Here is an 18,352-nt window from a genome sequence, read left to right on the forward strand (position 1 = left end):
GTTTTGTTTGCTTCCAAGACAAAGCAAATGAATCCAGAAGTAGATTATACCAATATGGTGTAATGTGAATTTATAGACGTTATGGTATGTAACAGGGAATGCACCAGTTGTTTGATTTAACAAAAAATAAATAACATTTGTGTTACAGTTTTAATTTTACCATTCGCAATTAATTTTAACCCTTCCACATATATAAAGTAAAATTACATTTAAAGTAAAAATAAATTGTATAACATTATAGTGTAACAACATTCAGCAATGCAGAATGACTTGCTTATTCTGGAGTTCTAACATAATTCCCTTGACAATTCAACTCAATTGCTGTCAGATGCACTGACTCATTTACTCTCCATTGGTAAATGTATAGCAATATTAACATTTCAAACAAGACTTCAGTCTGGCTTGATTCTGTCATTGTTTGCTATAACTGCTGACAACTCTGCTACAAGAACCTTGCCATCTGCAAACAATGGACAGTTTTAGGCATAGTGACCATTCAACAAAAAAGAACTTATATTGCAAAATCAGTTTCTATGAAGAAGTCTGTGGTGACATTTTGTCTCAGTGCTGTATATCTTGACATTACATTCCAGCTTCCACTTTTTTTTTTCCAAAAAAATGGTTTCGTTTCTACAATGGTGTTTCAGTGGGCCACAAACGTTCACTGTATTTTGAACATAATATCCTTGAAAATGTTGTGAAATGGACAGATAAATAGCATTGCCTAATTTTGAAATAACTTTAAAGACAAATACTAGATAACATCTAAGGTCTGTGGTTGAAGAGACTTTCAGCACAACTCTAGTTTGAGAAAATGTGACTGAAAGGTAAAAGACAGAGACTCCATTCAGCCGGTTATTGCAGAACCTTTAGTCATGATGGAAACTAGCTATGGCTCAATTAAAAGAAAAAAAAGGAGAGAGAAAGGTATTTCCATTGCATGAAAGCCACATGCAGCCTGTTAATTAATCCCACACAGCAGCACTCTGGCTCATCAAAGCCGTCACATGACTCTGCAGTCTACCAAAAGGTTCACCAAGAGCCTGCTTTCATAAACCCAGCACCTGTTTCCACATTAACCCCATAAAACAATCTCCTTCAATGTGAAGAACATTCAAAATCTTCCTGAATATTATACAAGAAGCTAAATATCCATTTAAAGACTTCCGATTATGCAGTCATATTCCAATATGTATTTTTATTTTAGGTTAATCATTCAGAATAAAGACCAAGAAATGTGTGAATGTCACATGAAACAGTATCTTAACACAAAACTTCAGACAGTTTAGGCACAGTTTTTCAAGTTAAATGAGAATCATTTCTGTAGATTTGAGCGTGGCCTTAGTACAGTAGAAGGTGAGATCAGGAGAGTAATAATGAGGCAAGAGATTACGCTTCACTGCCTGCTGCAAACCACAGTCGTATGCAGACTTTGATCTCACTGAGGTCAATAAGTACAATGTCATGTACATGTGATGTAACAAGCAATAACATCAGATTTCAGATGTATCAAAGATGAATTCCAGCAATTACAATCCCCAAGCTGCACTGACTATGTGTTTGTTCCATATTTTTATTTTCTTAATGCATGTTACTGGTAAAGAATTCATTAATGCATATACATTTTTCTGTACTTTTTTTGTTTGTTTGTTTTAAGGTCTAATTCTTACTATTAACAAGTCATTAACTACAACTTTTTGCAACTACAACCTCAATAAATTCCTAATTTGCTGCTTATTAATAGTTAGTAAGGTAGTTGTTAAGTTTAGGTATTGCACTGTAAAAAATAAAAATAAAAAAGTTGAGCCAACTTAAAATTTTAAGGCAACCAGCTTCAGCAGATTTTTGAGTTTTCTCAACTTGTCGTTTTAAGTTTGAGAATCTCCCACAAAAATAAGTTGAGCAAACTCAAATATTTTTAAGTTCACTCAACTTTTTTTTTTTTTCTTTTTTTTTTTTTACAGTGTGGGCAGGTATAGGGATGTAGAATATGTTTATGCAGAATATGTGCTTTATAAGAACTAATAAACAGCCAATATGTATGCGAATAAGCAACTATAGTGAGAATTGGTCCCTATACTAAAGTGTTACCTTTTTTAAACCTCATAATCTTTCATCAAAATATCATAACTTGAGTGATATGACTCACTTCTCTCTGCTGATGTATGCAGGCTGCACTGTTAATTCTCTAGCTCGGTATGCAACTCACATTTTTCATGATTAAGTCAACAACCGTTGGATGAAATTCAAAAAAGTCTTGCCAAAAGTCAAATTTGATTTGATTGCAACATCTGTTTCATGCTGACATGACTGGCATTGGCATCTTTAAATTAGTGATTTCTCAGTTTTAGTTGATGTTCTTTATATTGGTACTTACTTATTGTTCATTCAAACACTATGTACTGAGTATGCACATATCTTAGTGAACAGGAGACGAGCTATAGAACCTCACCCAAAACACACACATTCCTCTCACAGCTGATACAAGAAACTGAGATTAAAACAACAGCCCAATATCACTGCAGGACTATAAAGGTCATGGTGATCAGATCACACACAGAAACAACATAAACAAGGGTGTGAACCTGGAGAGACAAGTGCTTGAGAAGAAGTTTCTGAGTGGAATGCTGCCTTCACGGTGCTATTCTTGGAAATGTCCAGATTTCCATTTCTGAAGTCATAATTACGAGTTTGTCACATTCAAGTGCTTTGTTGTCGGAAAGAATAGAAATCATGAAGGGCACCAGGTCCATTCTTACCTATTGCACGGGGGAATCTTATTAAAGCCAAAACATATTGAAGATATTTAATCAATCTCGCACAGATCTAAAAAAAAAAAAAAAAGGGTCACACTTTATATTAGGTGGCCTTAACTACTATGTACTTGCATCAAAAAATAAGTACAATGTACTTATTGTGTTCATACTGTATCGCAAAACACCTTTGCTGCTATTGAGGTGGGATACGGGTAAGGTTAGGGACAGGTTTAAGGGTGGGTTAAAGTGTAAGGGATGGGTCAAAACAGTGTAATTATAAATGTAATTACAGAAATAAATTACAGATGTAATTACATATAGGGATTTAAAAAAAATATAAGTACAATGTAAAAACATGTATGCACACAATAAGTGCATTGTACCAAATGATTAATTTAAATGTAAGTACACAGTAGTTAATATAAAGTGGGACCAAAAAATGTAGTGTCCCATTTGTTGACAACCATATAAACCAGGGGTTCTCAATTCTGGTCCATTTTCCTGCAGATTTTAGCTCCAAAACTGATCAAACTCACCTGCCTGTAACTCTAGTGATTCTGAAGACCTTGATTACCTTGCTCAGGTGTGTTTGATTTGGGTTGGAGTGAAACTCTGCTGGAAAGTGGACCTCAAGAGCCAGAGCTGCTGAGAACCCCAGCTATAAACATTATATGCGCTATTATATACATTCACTGCAGTACCTAGATATGCAGCTTGCTGACGATTCTAGAATTTCAAGTATGTAAATGTAAAATACATACAATATTCATCAAATAGTTGATGAAAGCAATAGATGTTGTGGGAAAACAAATTCAAATTAACAGTCATTCCTCATTGTTTTACTTTGATATTGGCCTGCCCAACTTTGAAAGTCAGGTATCTGAGATTTCCAGCCTTAAATATGACTTAAGAGGCCATTCATGTTCATATATTTATGATCATTCCAACAGAGCATGAAGGCAGCATAAAGCCGTGTGTTGTAGATCCCAAAGTGGTTCCATCTCTCCTTGGAGAACAGAATTAGCAGGAATTAATCTGGTAGGGAAGGGGTTTGTGGCAGGAGAACAGCTGTGAATGTCTGAGCGGTTTCGCGTCAAATCATATCAAAGCAAGAATAAATGACAGCTGCTCTCTGTAAAACACTGCTGCTCGCCATTCGGGCAGATGCCTAAAAGAGTTGTCTGTCCACCTTTTTCTGAACAAGTCGATTGTGATTTAAATTGCTAATATTTCTAAAGCAATTTCTAGAAATTGCTGTGTATTTATCCATCACGGATATAATATAACGCTTGGTATTTTAATGTGACTTTGGAATCACAAGAATATCTGTGACAAAATCTCAGTCCATTGGCTGTGTTCTGTTCCTCCTAATTGTTTTCTTTCTTGCTTGTATTTTGCTGTATCTGTTAATTAGTTGTAGTCTGCTCTCCTGTTTCTATATAAAATACATTTCTTTCCTGATTTTTGCACACAGCACTTTAATATGTAATTATCGTAAAAATCTTATTTATAAGTGCCTTTCCCAAGCTCAAGGTCACTGTACAAGGAGAAAATACATAAACAAAGCTTCAGTCATAAATACATGCGATAGTATATACAGTACATACATATACACATGCACACATATAATTACACAGTAAATGACTTAACAGTAAAACCAGAAAGCACAACACAACACAACCCGGTAATTTCACAGCTAAACATTAATCAGAAGAAGGCTGGAAATACTGTAAGAAAAGATAGGTTTTTAGTTGAGATTTGATTGATGATATATAGTGAGGGTGTCGCAAAGAATTGGTGGAAGAGGATTCCAGAGTTTCAGAGCAACAGCACTGAATAGATCTACCACCCATTGATAAGAGACGAAAACAAGGTACAGTAAGTAGGTTTGAATCAGATGACCATAAAGAGCGAGAAGGTCTATAATAGTGCAGCAGTTCAGATAGATAATGGGGAGCAAGTCCATGAAGACATTTAAAAGTTACCAAAAGAACTGCATACTGAATGCGAACAGAAACAGGCAACCAATGTAGATTATAAAGTAAAGGGGTAATGTGTTTAACGCATCCATAACGCATCCACTTCTAAGTTTGCTTTTGATGTTCAATGGTTGAGGAGTAAGGAGAATAATGTCACTTTATTGTACCCAGTTACTTCCATAATTCAAGAAAATGACCATGAGGCATTGGAAAAAGGTGGATCGAAGTGTTTCCCAACCCAGTGTCTGAATTTGCTCACTCACTTATTCAGTGGACTATATTAGTGCAGTAATGTAAGGAATAGTGAATGAAGGTATAGGGGTCATTTCGAAATACAGCCCAAGACGCATGATTTTTTCCCCCCCTCAAACCAGTTATCCCATCCCAAAGCCATCAGTCAACACACGGTTACCTGTGTTCTGACTTCCTGAATTCAGTTCAGAAAAACCTATGGAAATAATAGTAATGCTACCTGTCAAAATGTATTACTATGGTGTAAGGTTAAAGTTAGGGTGCAGGTTGGAGTTTGGGGTACTTTGTGTAAACAATGTAATCTTCTGAATCAGCTGTGGGGCGGAGTTTGTGGAAAAATCACACTTCCACAACCTAAAATGAAAGAGTCAAACAGGGAGACATCCAAAATGTGAACTGCTGGTGTGCTCCCAGGAACAGGGTTGAGAAACTAGTCTATTGCCACACACATGCTGAGATAAGACATTGCACATCAGTACTTTTACATGTGACCAAAACAAGGAAATAAAAACAATCGCCTTTGAACTTGCTGACTTGAAACATTAGAACCCTAGAATAAGGCCAGATCCCAGTGGAAAACAGCTCTGAGAGTGCCAGCATCAGCATGTTGCTGCAGTGGCCGTAAAAACAGCCATTAACCCATTTTCACTGATAAACTTTTAGGCATAAAGCGAATTGTATTTATTTTTTTCTTCTTCTGAGAATCACATTTCTGGGATTATGCAACAAAAAGAAATACTGAAGAAAAGCATGTTCTTTCTACTACATGAGTCAGACTTAGTGAGTCAGAATTGCGAAATCCTGAAAAAAAACAAAAAAAGGAAGGGTGGAATCTAATGGATAATTTTTCACTTCATCTGATTATGTAAAGCTCCACTGATTCTTTGAGTTCTCTCAAAAATCAAAATTCTGTCATTTAGTTTAGAGAAACATGGGGCTGTCAAATATAAAAAATGGCAAAAAGTGCCATAAAAGAATCATAAAAGTAGTCAATTCGAATATTATGATCAAACTAAAGAACAAATCACATGAACGTGTCTTTATGGCCTTTTCAGAGCTTGTGAGCTCCTGTTGTAGTATAGCTAGGACTTTGTAAAGACTTCTGCCTTTATGTTCCACGAAAAAGATAATGGCATACAGGTCTAGACATGTAGCTGATTAAATAAGTGTGATTTTCACTTTTTGGAAATATATTCCTTGAAAACCCAAAAGCAGGAAAAAATAAGCTAGCAATGAGGCCTATTATAGCTTAACATTATCAATTACATTCCTAATCATTCCCCATTATCGATAAGCAGTGTGGCAAAGCTCAAATATACAGTTCAGGGTCATAAATAGTTTAGGTGGTAGATGAAATAGGTCCTTGAGCAAAGGCCATTAAAAAAGCTAATGTAAGCAAATGCTGGAAACCCCCATCACTGGTACAAACCGCTCACATGATCTGTAGTGGCACTTCCTTTTTTCTTTTCATTATTATTTAATTTCATTAATATTACTTTTTTTTTTTTTTTTACGTATTTATTTTAAAATATATTATTTTATTTGCATTTAATAAACAAATAAATTTAAAAATGCTGTAAATGTGAATAATTATGATTTGCATATTGCTTGTTTACAAGAATAAATGCTATTTTAGTGTAGCGATGAAACGTGTTTTCTCAAACATTTTTAAGTGTACAAAAGAAAAGCTCCATTTTACTTGCTTCCTCTAATTATTTCTTCTAAACCTCACAGTAGAAATGACAGGAATGGGGGCTCATTATAACTTGTATACGACAGAACTGATTAACAAGAGGACATTGGATGACTAAGTAATTTTTTAATGACTCTTGACATTAGAGTAAAGCAATGCAGCACAATACCTTTGTGTTACAGTCAAAATGTCTTTGTTGCTATTTGATACAGGCACCTCACAAGTCTGAATCACAGTCACACCAAACATGTGACCAGACTCTTTCTGTCTGTGTTCTGCGTCTCATGTTCCATGTCATTCTTTTAATGAAATTCCCCTGATGCACTCATCCTTAGTGAGATTTGTCGAGGCACACATATACAGGTAAAAATGTTAACCGCTGACACGTGGTTCGGTTTTACAGGCAGTTTGCAGTGAGGAAGTCTTTAAAGATATCAAATAATGAAACAATGAATCAGTGTTTTGGTATGGTGAATTCATGCTCGCTTTCAAGTATCCCGAGTAAAAGAAGAAAACTGAGCTTTCTTGATGAATGAGATTACTGTAGTTTTAGAGCATTATTAGTGGGTTATCATTATTATACTCCTGTAAGAAAAAATAAATTGGATTTAAGGGCAATACACATAATCATACTATTAAATATTTTTCTGTAGCACTTTAGTTTAGGTAACAATTCTCACTATTAACTAGTTGCTTATTAGCATGCTTATATTGGTTGTTTTATTAGTACTTAAAAAGCCGCCTTATTCCATATTTTAGATCCCTTAATCCTACTCCATACGTAAACGTAACAACTACCTTACTTATTATGAATTAATCAGCAAATTAGGAGTTTAATGAGGCAAACTTTGTAGTTAATAGTTAGTTAATAGTGAGAATTGGTCCCCAAACTAAAGTGTGACCTATTTTTCTAAGTAAAAACATAATTTCCATTCAAACCTTTTAACATTTTACACAGTAGGCTATTATTTAAGACAATTCAGTATTAGTAAATTTAGTACAACAATAGCCTACATTTGCAGTAAAATATTTCATAAATGTATAGTAACCCTTACGAAAAAGAAGTTTATTCAAGTGTGCTATTAGTATACTTCTTTTAAACTTTAAAATAGGAAAGTATACTTTTAGTTTACTTTTTATGTACTTCTCAGAAATGGGCTTCATGTACTTCTCAGAAATACACTTAAAATGACATTTAAGTATACTTGACTTATACTTCGAAAAAGTCTAAATATATTTGAGCAATACTTGTGCTCCTAGAATCCGTGTTTTTATTGTTATACGGTTGGGGACGCTACTACACATCTTCTGTACAGAATTTCCAAAAAACACAAGTCAAGAAGAAACCGAAACAACAGATGCTTCCACATGTAATCTAACACGATCATCTGACATAAAACAGCATCAAAACTGTGTAACATTATGGAATAAAATGTCGACCAATGAAGAGGTAATGATGGCTGTCAAGCTTTGGGGTGTTGATCAACTCCATCTACGTTTTGATAATCATTCTGAATCCAATTCATAGTCTTTTTTCAGCTTTTTGTTCAAAATGTTGTTTATTTCTTTATTTGTATTTCTTTCTTTATTTATTTATGAGATTTACCCGTATTCAAGTGTTTAAAAAAAGAATGCATGAAGCTAGAATAAAATGTTTTTGTTTACAAGCAGATACCCTGTTCTTTCTTTGAATGTTTTGTATGTTCAGATATTCATATAACACAATATATACAAATTAATACCTAAATAGGGACATAGTAGTACTTAAAGTATGATATAAAGTTCACTCAAAGAATACTTACCAGTATACTTGCAGTATAAATCTACTAAACTAGTAGTTTACTGAGACTATACTTCAAAGTGTACTAAAAATGCTACTAGTATTTAATTAGTAAACTATCAGTATATCTATAAGTTCACTTTTAGTATAGTTGCAGTACAAGCTAAAAACATTGATGTAAACTAGTTGTGTACTCAAAGTTTACTACTTTTATACTTGAATTATACTTAAAAGTATACTTTTATATACTAGAAAGTGGGCCAATTTAGTCCCAAGGAGCACTGAAATAGTACACTTACAAGTATATTGCTAGTACACTGATATTTGTATACTTACTACATGAAGTATACTTAAAAATATACTTGAACTTTACTTAAGTATACTTAAAATAAACTTGAAGTAGGCCTATACTATTTTTTGGTAAGGGAAGTAAAATATATATAAGGCAGCAAATGATTTACAGTGAAAACTGCAAAGGTTTGTGCCTATAAGTCGCTGTAACAACATGTAGGCTATCACTCCGCAACATAGGTCTATTGATTTACTTTATCATTTTTAACTTAAAACGTCGAATGTAGGCTATGCAGGTCTGGAAGCACCCGCAGTAAATGCTGTGTAACAGTGGTCAAAGTCTCCCTCTAGTGGTTAAAATGCAGAAAAGCACGTTTCTTAGGCTGTGGATAGGTGAGGCTTTGCTGTAATGGCAGGTAATCCTACAGTTAGACGTTCAAACCTTGATCCAATCGACAAGCCACATAATACATAAGGACTTTAAAAGTTAGTAAATTGTGATGGGAAGACAGGGAAGCTTTTTTTTTTTTAATGTACACCTAAATGCATGATTAAAACTCATCACTGCAAATGAACTGTGCAGAGGGATAAACTGTCAGTCTCTCAAAGGGAGGAGTGATTAGAAGTCGAACAGTTCTGTGAAAATAAAGTCTTTAGTGCTTTTATATCTGAACTGCGGAACGTGAGGAAGGGAACAGGACATATTCAGCACTTCTGAAATGAATCAAATAACAACACTCTGACTGGAGTTCATCTTTTGCCTTATTCGAGGATTATGAGCAATATCACACGAGTAATAGCGCATTTGTTCCTGATTGTAATTCGGCTCTAGTCACGAGCTGAAATCAGAAACAAAAGTTCATATTGAGAAACTTACACTGTAGACCCAATCACTTCTGTCTTCGTTGCTTATTATTTATAATATATTTATATCTCTATATTTATAGTACAATATTATTTATAGGCGATCTATTATTTATTTTCTGAATACAATTTTTGGAACGAATCGTTTGAGTGAATTATTCAATGACTTATAAAGTCACTTGTCGCCACCTACTGGCGTAACGATATAACCTGCAAACGTGGAAATCCCTAGAAAAGTTTGGAAACAATGACAAACTGAGTATGCTAACCAAGGACCAGTGTTATAACTTTAGCTATATTTACAGCCGTAATAGACCATCGGCATGCTGTGTGAGTGCATTTGACTCATTAAGGGACCAAACTGAGGGACTGGACTCATGCATGTCATGGTTTTACTGCTAAGCTGAGACATCTGCTTGGATTTATCCTTTTCCATCTGCTGTCCTCCAATCCACTGCCGAGCTGCTACTAAAACACGTCTGTGCCAATCTGGTGGAGGAAACATGTCAACTTATATGAATATATTAAAAAAATATATATAGCCCCACACATTTGGAATTTTTATTTACTTCTTTATGTATTATTTATTTAAACCCGTAAACATGGAAATGTAACATTATTTCTAGGCCACTAATCAAATAAGCAACTTGGGAGCTCTTTGAACAAAAGGTCAGATTTCCTCGCTTGCACTGTAGCTTATGACTCCTGAAACATCCTCAAATCATGTTGGAAAATATGATCATGAGGTTTTTAAGCTTTAATTGTGGGAAGAAGAAAATAAGGCCTCAATGTTAGCCTTGTACCAGATAACTCGTCTTAGTCACATGACCTCATAGCCCACACATGCTCGTAATCTGTTTATGCAGCGCATGACCCGTCCTCCCCCTCTCTTCTGCCCTCCCATCCCGTCTGCCTTTCAGCTGATGATGCATGTGGCAGAATAGGCTTGGGGAGCATTGCTATAGCAACCGCAAACAGAAAGGCACTTCAGAGCAATCTCTAAGAGGAAATGTGACCTGGGCCATTACACATCTACAAGCCCTACTAGACAACCGGATCACTTCTAAAGGTAAGGAGATCGAGCAAATGAGGAATGAATAAAGAGGAGATAACAAAGGAGAATGGGGGAGGAGTGGGTGGATGGACGTAGAGGAAGACAATATTGAGAAAAACATAAGACTAACGAATTCAGCATGTTTTGAGAAGTCAAACTTTGTATTCTGAGAATCACTGGCAGTGATTTAAAGTGATGTTAATGGTAACAGGTGGACCCTGAGCATATTACTTTTAGTAATGTTTGTCAGTACAGTGTTCAAGCCAAAACAGTCACTTCTTGATGGATCAAATCATACATTTGCTTAATAACATTACTGCTTTGGTCAAATTTTAAGTAGTGAAATGGCTACTGTCTCCAAATGAATGTACCTAAATTTCTGAAATTGCAACTGTTGCACTTTAATTCTGATCTGGTCTTCCATTTGAGGCAGGTTTATGGATGCATGCGTTTTAGTAAAGAAAAAGTTTCTTTGAATGGACAAACAATGAGACATTTCTCCAAATATCTTTTTTTTTTTTTTGTGTTCAGCAAAAGAAAGTCAGCCATACAGTTTTTGAACAACATTTTCATTTTTGGGTCAACTATCTATCTATTTTAACTGCTCTTTATTCTGTATTCTCAAATAAATTAATAAATAAATAAATCTAATTTGTAAGTAAAACAATGATTATTAGAGTACATTTTACAAGAAAATAAATGTAAAGTCCTTCCACTTCCAAATTTCATGTTTAATTCAATACGTTACTGTCTGTATCTTTGTAATCATTTGTGAAATTTACTAAAGACTGGTTTAGAATAAAAATAATTTCAAAGAAAATCCTAAACTTGTGTGTGTGTGTGTGTGTGTGTGTGTGTGTGTGTGTGTAGTGGCATGGTTAAATGCAACTAAATTGTTTGCATAGGTAGAACAGAAACTAAATAGGCTTTTCACCTTTTAAAAGTGAGGAACACTTTAAAGCTATCCGTCAGTATTTTGGCGTAAACTCTCTTTGTGGAATTTAGCCAAATAGATACCTGCCAACATGGACAAGTTGTGTGACATGCCCTCATCCTCGAAAACCATAAACAAAACTATGCAAAGTGAAAAAAAAAAAAAAAAAAGACTACAAGTATCTATATTATGTTATAAAGGCTCCCAAGACCATGAAAATAATTAAAATTCAAGAGATACTTGTTCCATTTTTCTTTATCATATTAACAATTTTGGATAGTGTTAGATTCTAGATAGATGGTAATATCAATGAATTTCAGTGTTTGAATTTAAGGACGTATGTTTACTTTTGTATAATAAATTGTTATTTGGCGTGTTTGGTCAAAATATGGGTCAGCGTCCTTCACAAATTCACATCAGAACAGATTCTGTGTTGGAAATGAGCCGAGAGCTCAGTGTTGTGATGTCTGTCAGGTGTTAAAGAGCATCTGTGCTTTGAGGTTTAGGCTTGGTAACATTCAGCCACAACAACATGATGTTGCAAATGAGTAGGCTGTAACCTTGAACCTAGGTTCTTTAGATTATGAAAATGTTCTTTACAAGTTCTTTTAGCAACTGTTTGGTTCTTCTATGGCATTGCTGCGAGTGAATGTTGGTAACCAAACCATTTCAGGTTCCATTGGATCCACTAAAATACCATGGAAGTCAATAGGACCCAAAACTGTTGGCAGATGATCACAGAATTTTGTGCGCAAGCCCTTTATGCCAAATTTTGAGGGTGAAATGAATGAGAAAAGGCATTAAATCGACAAAAACAAATCCCAAGATCCATCATCCACTGCACACCCAACACTTGTTTAAACTGCTTTTTGTTTTGTGTATCCATGACGGCTTTTACTGCATCTCTAACAGATAAAATTGAAGGTGAGCAGCAGGTGACAGCAGCGAGTATGTCGTGGTTCAGCTGGAACGAGCCGTACTATCGGAGCCCACGACGTGAGCCGTCTGAAGTGGTTACGGACACCCTGATGCTGGAGCTGAGCTGGCAGATGAAGGAGGCCGAGAGACAGCAGCGGGAGCGAGACAATGAGTATCGGCGACTGAAGAGCGGCGTGGACTACAGCTGGCTCATGAGCACCCCACGCAGCTCTCATGACATCAGCCAAGGAGAGAGACTCGGCCTTGAGGACCTGTGTAGCAAAGTACCACCATCATACTGCGGATCTGTAATACAACGGTAAGACATTAAAGGTTAAAGGAGACATTCGTTGGGTGCTCCATATTGCACGTTTTGTTTTCAGCATGAGGATGTTCGTCATCACAGGTTCAGGAGAGGGCGATCTGGGTAATTAGTTTACTAAGCCGTCTTTGTGATGTCACTACTAAGAAACACACAAAGACAGCCATGTTTTTTTATCTTGGTGAACTAAGCAGCTCGAACCTGCTGAAGTGATAATTGTAAATCGCACACAGGCCTCACGGGATACACACCTGACAGATTCAGATGAGCCCCAACAGATGCTGTTCATTTTTGTTCAGGTAGCAACTGCATAGCAACTGATTTTTTTGTTCAGCCCCTCTCATGACAACCAGCACCCATGGCTTAAAGGGACAGTTAAGGGACAGAAATGTTGTTGCAAAACTATACGATTTTATTTTTTTCTGTGGAATTTGAGATTTAAAAACAATTTTTTTTTTTTTTTTACATCTAATGGAATTTGGTGGTAATGGTTACCAACACATTTATATTAACTATTATTACTTGCTCTTTATTTACTTATCTTCATGTCATTTCAAACTATATGCTGTTATTTTTTTTATATACCAGTATATGGAACACACAATCACACACACACACACACACACACACACACACACACACAGTCTGACATTTGTGGTTTACGGGGACTCTCCACAGGCGTAATGGTTTTTATACTGTACAAACTGTATGTGCTCTTGCCCTACACCAACCCTACTAAATAAAAACTAATAAAACTACTACTAAAATGACAAAAACACATACCAAGACTACTAAAAGTTTAACTAAAATTAAAATGAAAATTATCAAATATAAAAAATAATAGATAAAATATTATATTTTATAAAATAAAAAAATATATAAATTATACATTTTATTTTTTTATTTTATTTGTTTTTTTTATTTTATATTATATTTTATACATTATTTATCACTGAACTGAAGATTTTTGATGTGTGTTTTAGAGAGAGACGAAAAAAGATTTAGAACGAAATGACTGAGTAAATACTGACAGAATTTTCAAGTGAAATTCTTACATCCCTGTAAGAGAGAATCTGTTTTTGAAAGAAGTAGGATGATCTAGTCCTTCCCATGAGGACTAGGTGAAAAAGTTAGAGTTTTGAGAGGATTGTGTTGATTAAACAAAGGAGGAGAAGGAAGATTAAGAAAACACTGATTCATTGATTTAATTGGAAAGATAAGAACCTAGCTTGGTAACCTATTTTAAGACTCCCTAAGAACATCTTAGTATGTGGAGCAAGAGCGCACGGGTCCTGAGAGGCTGCTTTTACTCTGATGAGTCAAGTTCTTATGTTCTGCTCTCATAGGGACCACAGGTGATAATTCACCTGGGAAAGAGAGGCTGATGTTTTTGCGCTGTGTAAAATCTGTTTTAATGGGTGATTAAAACAGACACACAACCAAAATAATTTGTCTTAAAATGGCTGTTGAATGCTGTTTACTAGGTGTTTTTCCTTGAGGTCCACTTAGCCTACACATGACAATTTTCATCTCTTTCTATAACTTTTACAATAAAAGATGCAGGGGTTAATTTTTGTCACTGTACTAAATTTATGTTAATAACCTCAGTTATGATTGGCTAATCTCTCTGCATATGAAATGAGTAATAACACTTACTTATAAGATTCTAACATTGGGATTGTATGGAACTATGTTTCTGCTTTAAAAAAAACAGTAAACTGCAACTTAATCTTTCAATATCACTTTAAATCTTGCAAGTGTTTCTTGTAATTCCGTCTTTATCTCACAATGTGACTTTAAATTTCACAATTGTGACTTTGTGGTAATTGAACATCACACCTCACACTTGTGACTTTATGATTCAATGTAACTTTATTTTTTTCTCAATGTGACTTTAAATCTTGCAAAGGTAACTTTGTTTCTTTGTAATTCTGAATTTAAATCTCACAATTGTGACTGTTTCTTGTAATTCTGACTTTATATATCACAATATGCCTTTATATCTTCCAACTGTGACTTTATATCTCTCAATGTCACTTTAAATATCACAGCTGTGACACTGTTTCTTGTAATTATAACTTTATATCTCACAGTTGCAACTTGATTTCCCTCAGTGTGACTTAAAATCTTGCAAGGGTAACTTTGTTTCTTAGTAATTTCAACATTTTATCTCTCAGTGTGACTTAAAATCTTACAAGAGTTACTTTATTTCTTGTAACTGCGACTTTATATCTTGCAGTTGCAACTTTAGTTTTCTCAATGTTAAACCTGGCAAAGGTGACTGTTTCTCCGTAAAATCTTCATAATTTCACCTTTATATTTCACAGTGTGCCTTTATATTTTTCAATTGTGACTTTATATCTCTCAATGTCACTTTAAATCTCACAGTTATGGCTTTTTCTTGTAATTGTGCTTTTATACGTCACACTTGTGACTTTATTTTTCAGTGTCAAATCAGTGTTAAATCTCGGAAGGGTGACTATTTCTCGAAATTTGGATATTAGATTTCACAGTGTAGCTTTATATCTTGCTGTAGAGACTTCATATTTTCCAATTGTGACTTTATGTCTTTCAATGTGACTTTAAATCTTGCAAGGGTGACTTTATTTCTTGTAATTGTGACTTTATATCTCACAATGTGCCTTTAAATCTCACAAAAACATCTTTGTTTCTTGTAATTGTGGCTTCATCTTTCAATGTCACTTTAAATCTTGCAAGGGTGACTGTTTCTCATCATTCTGACTTTATATCTCACAATGTATCTTTATGTCTTCCAATAGTGACTTTATGTCTCTCAATGTGACTTTAAATCTCACAATTATAACTTTGTTTCTTGTTTCTTCGACACACTTCATCACACTTGTGACTTCATCTTTCTATATAATTTTAAATCTCCCAAGTGTGCCTGTTTCGTAATTCTGACTTTATATCTCACAATGTGCTTTTATATATCTAAATGTAAATTTAAATTGCGCAGTTGCGACTTTACTTCTTGAAATTGTGACTTTATATCTCACAATATCTTCCTGCTGTGACTTTATATCTCAAAATATGACTTTATATGTTACAGTTGCGAATTTGTAATTTGTAATAAGTCTTATTTTAAACACAATTACCATTTATGTTTTACTCTTGAGGCAGAAACAGGCTTCCATGTGATCCTTGTATAGATATGCAGGTCACATCGTTTGGCACGTTTCTTCATCATTTTAGCCTACACTCACAAAAAAGCAGCTCATAAGCACTAATATGTATTTCCCATCAGATGTCAAATAGACGTCTATTAGATGTCTTTAAGATGTTAATGATTTAGAATGTATGTTAAACTGACATCTTACAGACATCTGTCAGACGTTTGTACGCAGCAGATGCTTTCTAGATCAAGTGATCTTTAACAGACATCTTGAAGACGTACGTGTGCTATCTGGGATGCGACGTTGTTGCAGCTTAGTTACAATGAATGCCTTTTTTGGACGGACAGAAAGTTTTGATTTCTGAAATTAGTAATACATACAATACAAATAATGAATTAAACTTGAATTAAACGACATACAAACACTCCTTAGACAAAAGTGTTTTTCAAAACTTTCCACACTCTCTCCTCTCACAGGTTTCGGCAGGTGCTGATGGAGAATGAGCCTGAGGTGCAGGAGGTTTCTGGACTCTTTCGCTCCGTGCTTGCGGAAACACTTGAGCGTGTTCATGAGGAGCAGGAGGCGCAGCGTCTGACCCACCAGTGGAACAACAGACGCTCCATAAGCCTGTCGCTGATGAGCTTCAAGTCTCGCGTGCGGATCAACCCTTTCGGCAGCACCTTGGGACTGAAATCAAACAGCTACGGCTCAGAGGAAGATGGAGTAGATGTTAAGACTGTGTGTGGGGATGTTGAGAAGGGCCTTGGTCAGACAACAGAGAAAGCACAGCGCGTGTGGAGCATGCCGGAGTTTCGGCACAAGGGGATCAATGGGAAAGCTTGAGTGTCTGGGAGTGGGATTCAGCAGGATCTGGTCCAGTCTACGACTGTCTGATATTCCCAGCATCACCTTCACTGTCAGTGTATTTATATTTCCAGAAGTATGGAGGGAAGAGGTATGTTTATGTTGGGAAATAAAACTAAAGCAAAACATCATAAATCAATAAATATGTTACAAGGAATATGTTACAGATCATAAAGCCACACTTTTCATTGTTGACTGAATGTGCATATATGCAGTAAAACCAGATACTTGCCTGATCATTTACTATCAGATTCAATTTGTTCTGTTTAAAAAAGCAAGTCAATAAAAGAACTATGTAAAACATGACTATAGTTAATCTGGTTTACATTCTAGCATTATTTTCACCAGCCATCATAACTACACTGAACAAAATTATAAACGCAACACTTTTGTTTTTGCCCCCATTTTTCATGAGCTGAACTCAAAGATCTAAGACTTTTTCTATGGACACAAAAGGCCTATTTCTCTCAAATATTGTTCACAAATCTGTCTAAATCTGTGTTAGTGAGCACTTCTCCTTTGCCGAGATACTCCATCCACCTCACAGGTGTGGCATATCAAGATGCTGATCAGATTCAATTTGTATGACAAGTTATTCTGAAATAGTACAGTTGCCTAATTTGTGAACTTTAGGAAAAAATGGGGTTTTAAACGGCCCTTCTGTTTTACAATTGATATAAATATAATTAAAAAGAAAAATAGGCTATAACATTCAAGTTCAGGTCAACTTTTATAACATTGCCCCGTTTTTCAGAACAGGTGGTGCTGTATTTGGTGTGGATATGTTCAGATGCTTGTGATTGGTAGATTTATTTATTTTTTTGCTTTTTGTATGGCAGTCTTGTCATGGATGTGAAAGTGTACAATATTAAATTTTATTTAATTACTTTGTCAATTGATTTAGTCACTGTAACTAAAATGTAAATGTATAAAATCAATAAATGTTTTAATTTCATTGAGCTGAAAAATTTGTTTTGTTGGGTTTCTGATTCTGAGACCATGGTATCTTACATTTTATAACAACAAATGCCTCTATGGTATCTGAAACCCATTTCTGATTATTATAGAAGTCATTATACTTTTCATGTTCTTTCTAAAGAGTAAAAGACCAACCTTTTCTGCATAGGAATTTTCCATACAAAAACCGCAACTGGAGTTTTGTAGCTTTTAGTTAAGGTCTATTTTTACACATTTAAAATGTGCATCTTTTCTCTTCCCACAAAATGGACCAAAAATATTGATGACACATCAGCATATCCAAATGTTTGCCCAATCAAATGCTCTTAATGTGTATGTTCTCTGCCCCAATACCACCTACCTTTGGCTAGCAATAGCAAGAAGCAAAAATCTTTAAGCCGTTTTTAAAAAGAGACCTTTGATTGGTCCCAACCTAATTTCCTGTTTCAGTAGCAGAAGCATATCTAAAAAAAAATAAAATAAGCATACCTTAAAAATCTACCTCAATTAAATGATTTTGTGAAATGTCAGAAAAATGTTTATGACGTATGTGG

General features: G+C 35.0%; 1 protein-coding gene across 1 annotated transcript; it reads left to right on the plus strand.

Annotated features, from left to right (window-relative positions):
* The first annotated feature begins 10,524 nt into the window (after positions 1-10,524).
* Positions 10,525-17,796, plus strand: rd3 (retinal degeneration 3, GUCY2D regulator). The gene is made up of 3 exons (XM_058755967.1): positions 10,525-10,684; positions 12,516-12,840; positions 16,454-17,796. Exons 1-3 carry the CDS (start codon positions 10,546-10,548, stop codon positions 16,818-16,820), a joined length of 831 nt encoding a protein of 276 aa, XP_058611950.1. The 5' UTR covers positions 10,525-10,545; the 3' UTR covers positions 16,821-17,796.
* The last annotated feature ends 556 nt before the right edge of the window (positions 17,797-18,352 follow it).

This window comes from Onychostoma macrolepis, chromosome 20 (assembly GCF_012432095.1).
Source record: "Onychostoma macrolepis isolate SWU-2019 chromosome 20, ASM1243209v1, whole genome shotgun sequence".
Taxonomy (NCBI): Eukaryota; Metazoa; Chordata; class Actinopteri; order Cypriniformes; family Cyprinidae; genus Onychostoma; species Onychostoma macrolepis.

What these genes read in the sequence shown, in the direction of transcription:
- rd3 (XM_058755967.1), top strand. Translation starts at nt 10,546, where the DNA reads ATGTGGCAGAATAGGCTTGGGGAGCATTGCTATAGCAACCGCAAACAG. An exon ending in CAACCGGATCACTTCTAAAG is followed by an intron (nt 10,685 to 12,515) that starts GTAAGGAGATCG and finishes CATCTCTAACAG; the next exon opens with ATAAAATTGAAGGTGAGCAG. An exon ending in TGCGGATCTGTAATACAACG is followed by an intron (nt 12,841 to 16,453) that starts GTAAGACATTAA and finishes CTCCTCTCACAG; the next exon opens with GTTTCGGCAGGTGCTGATGG.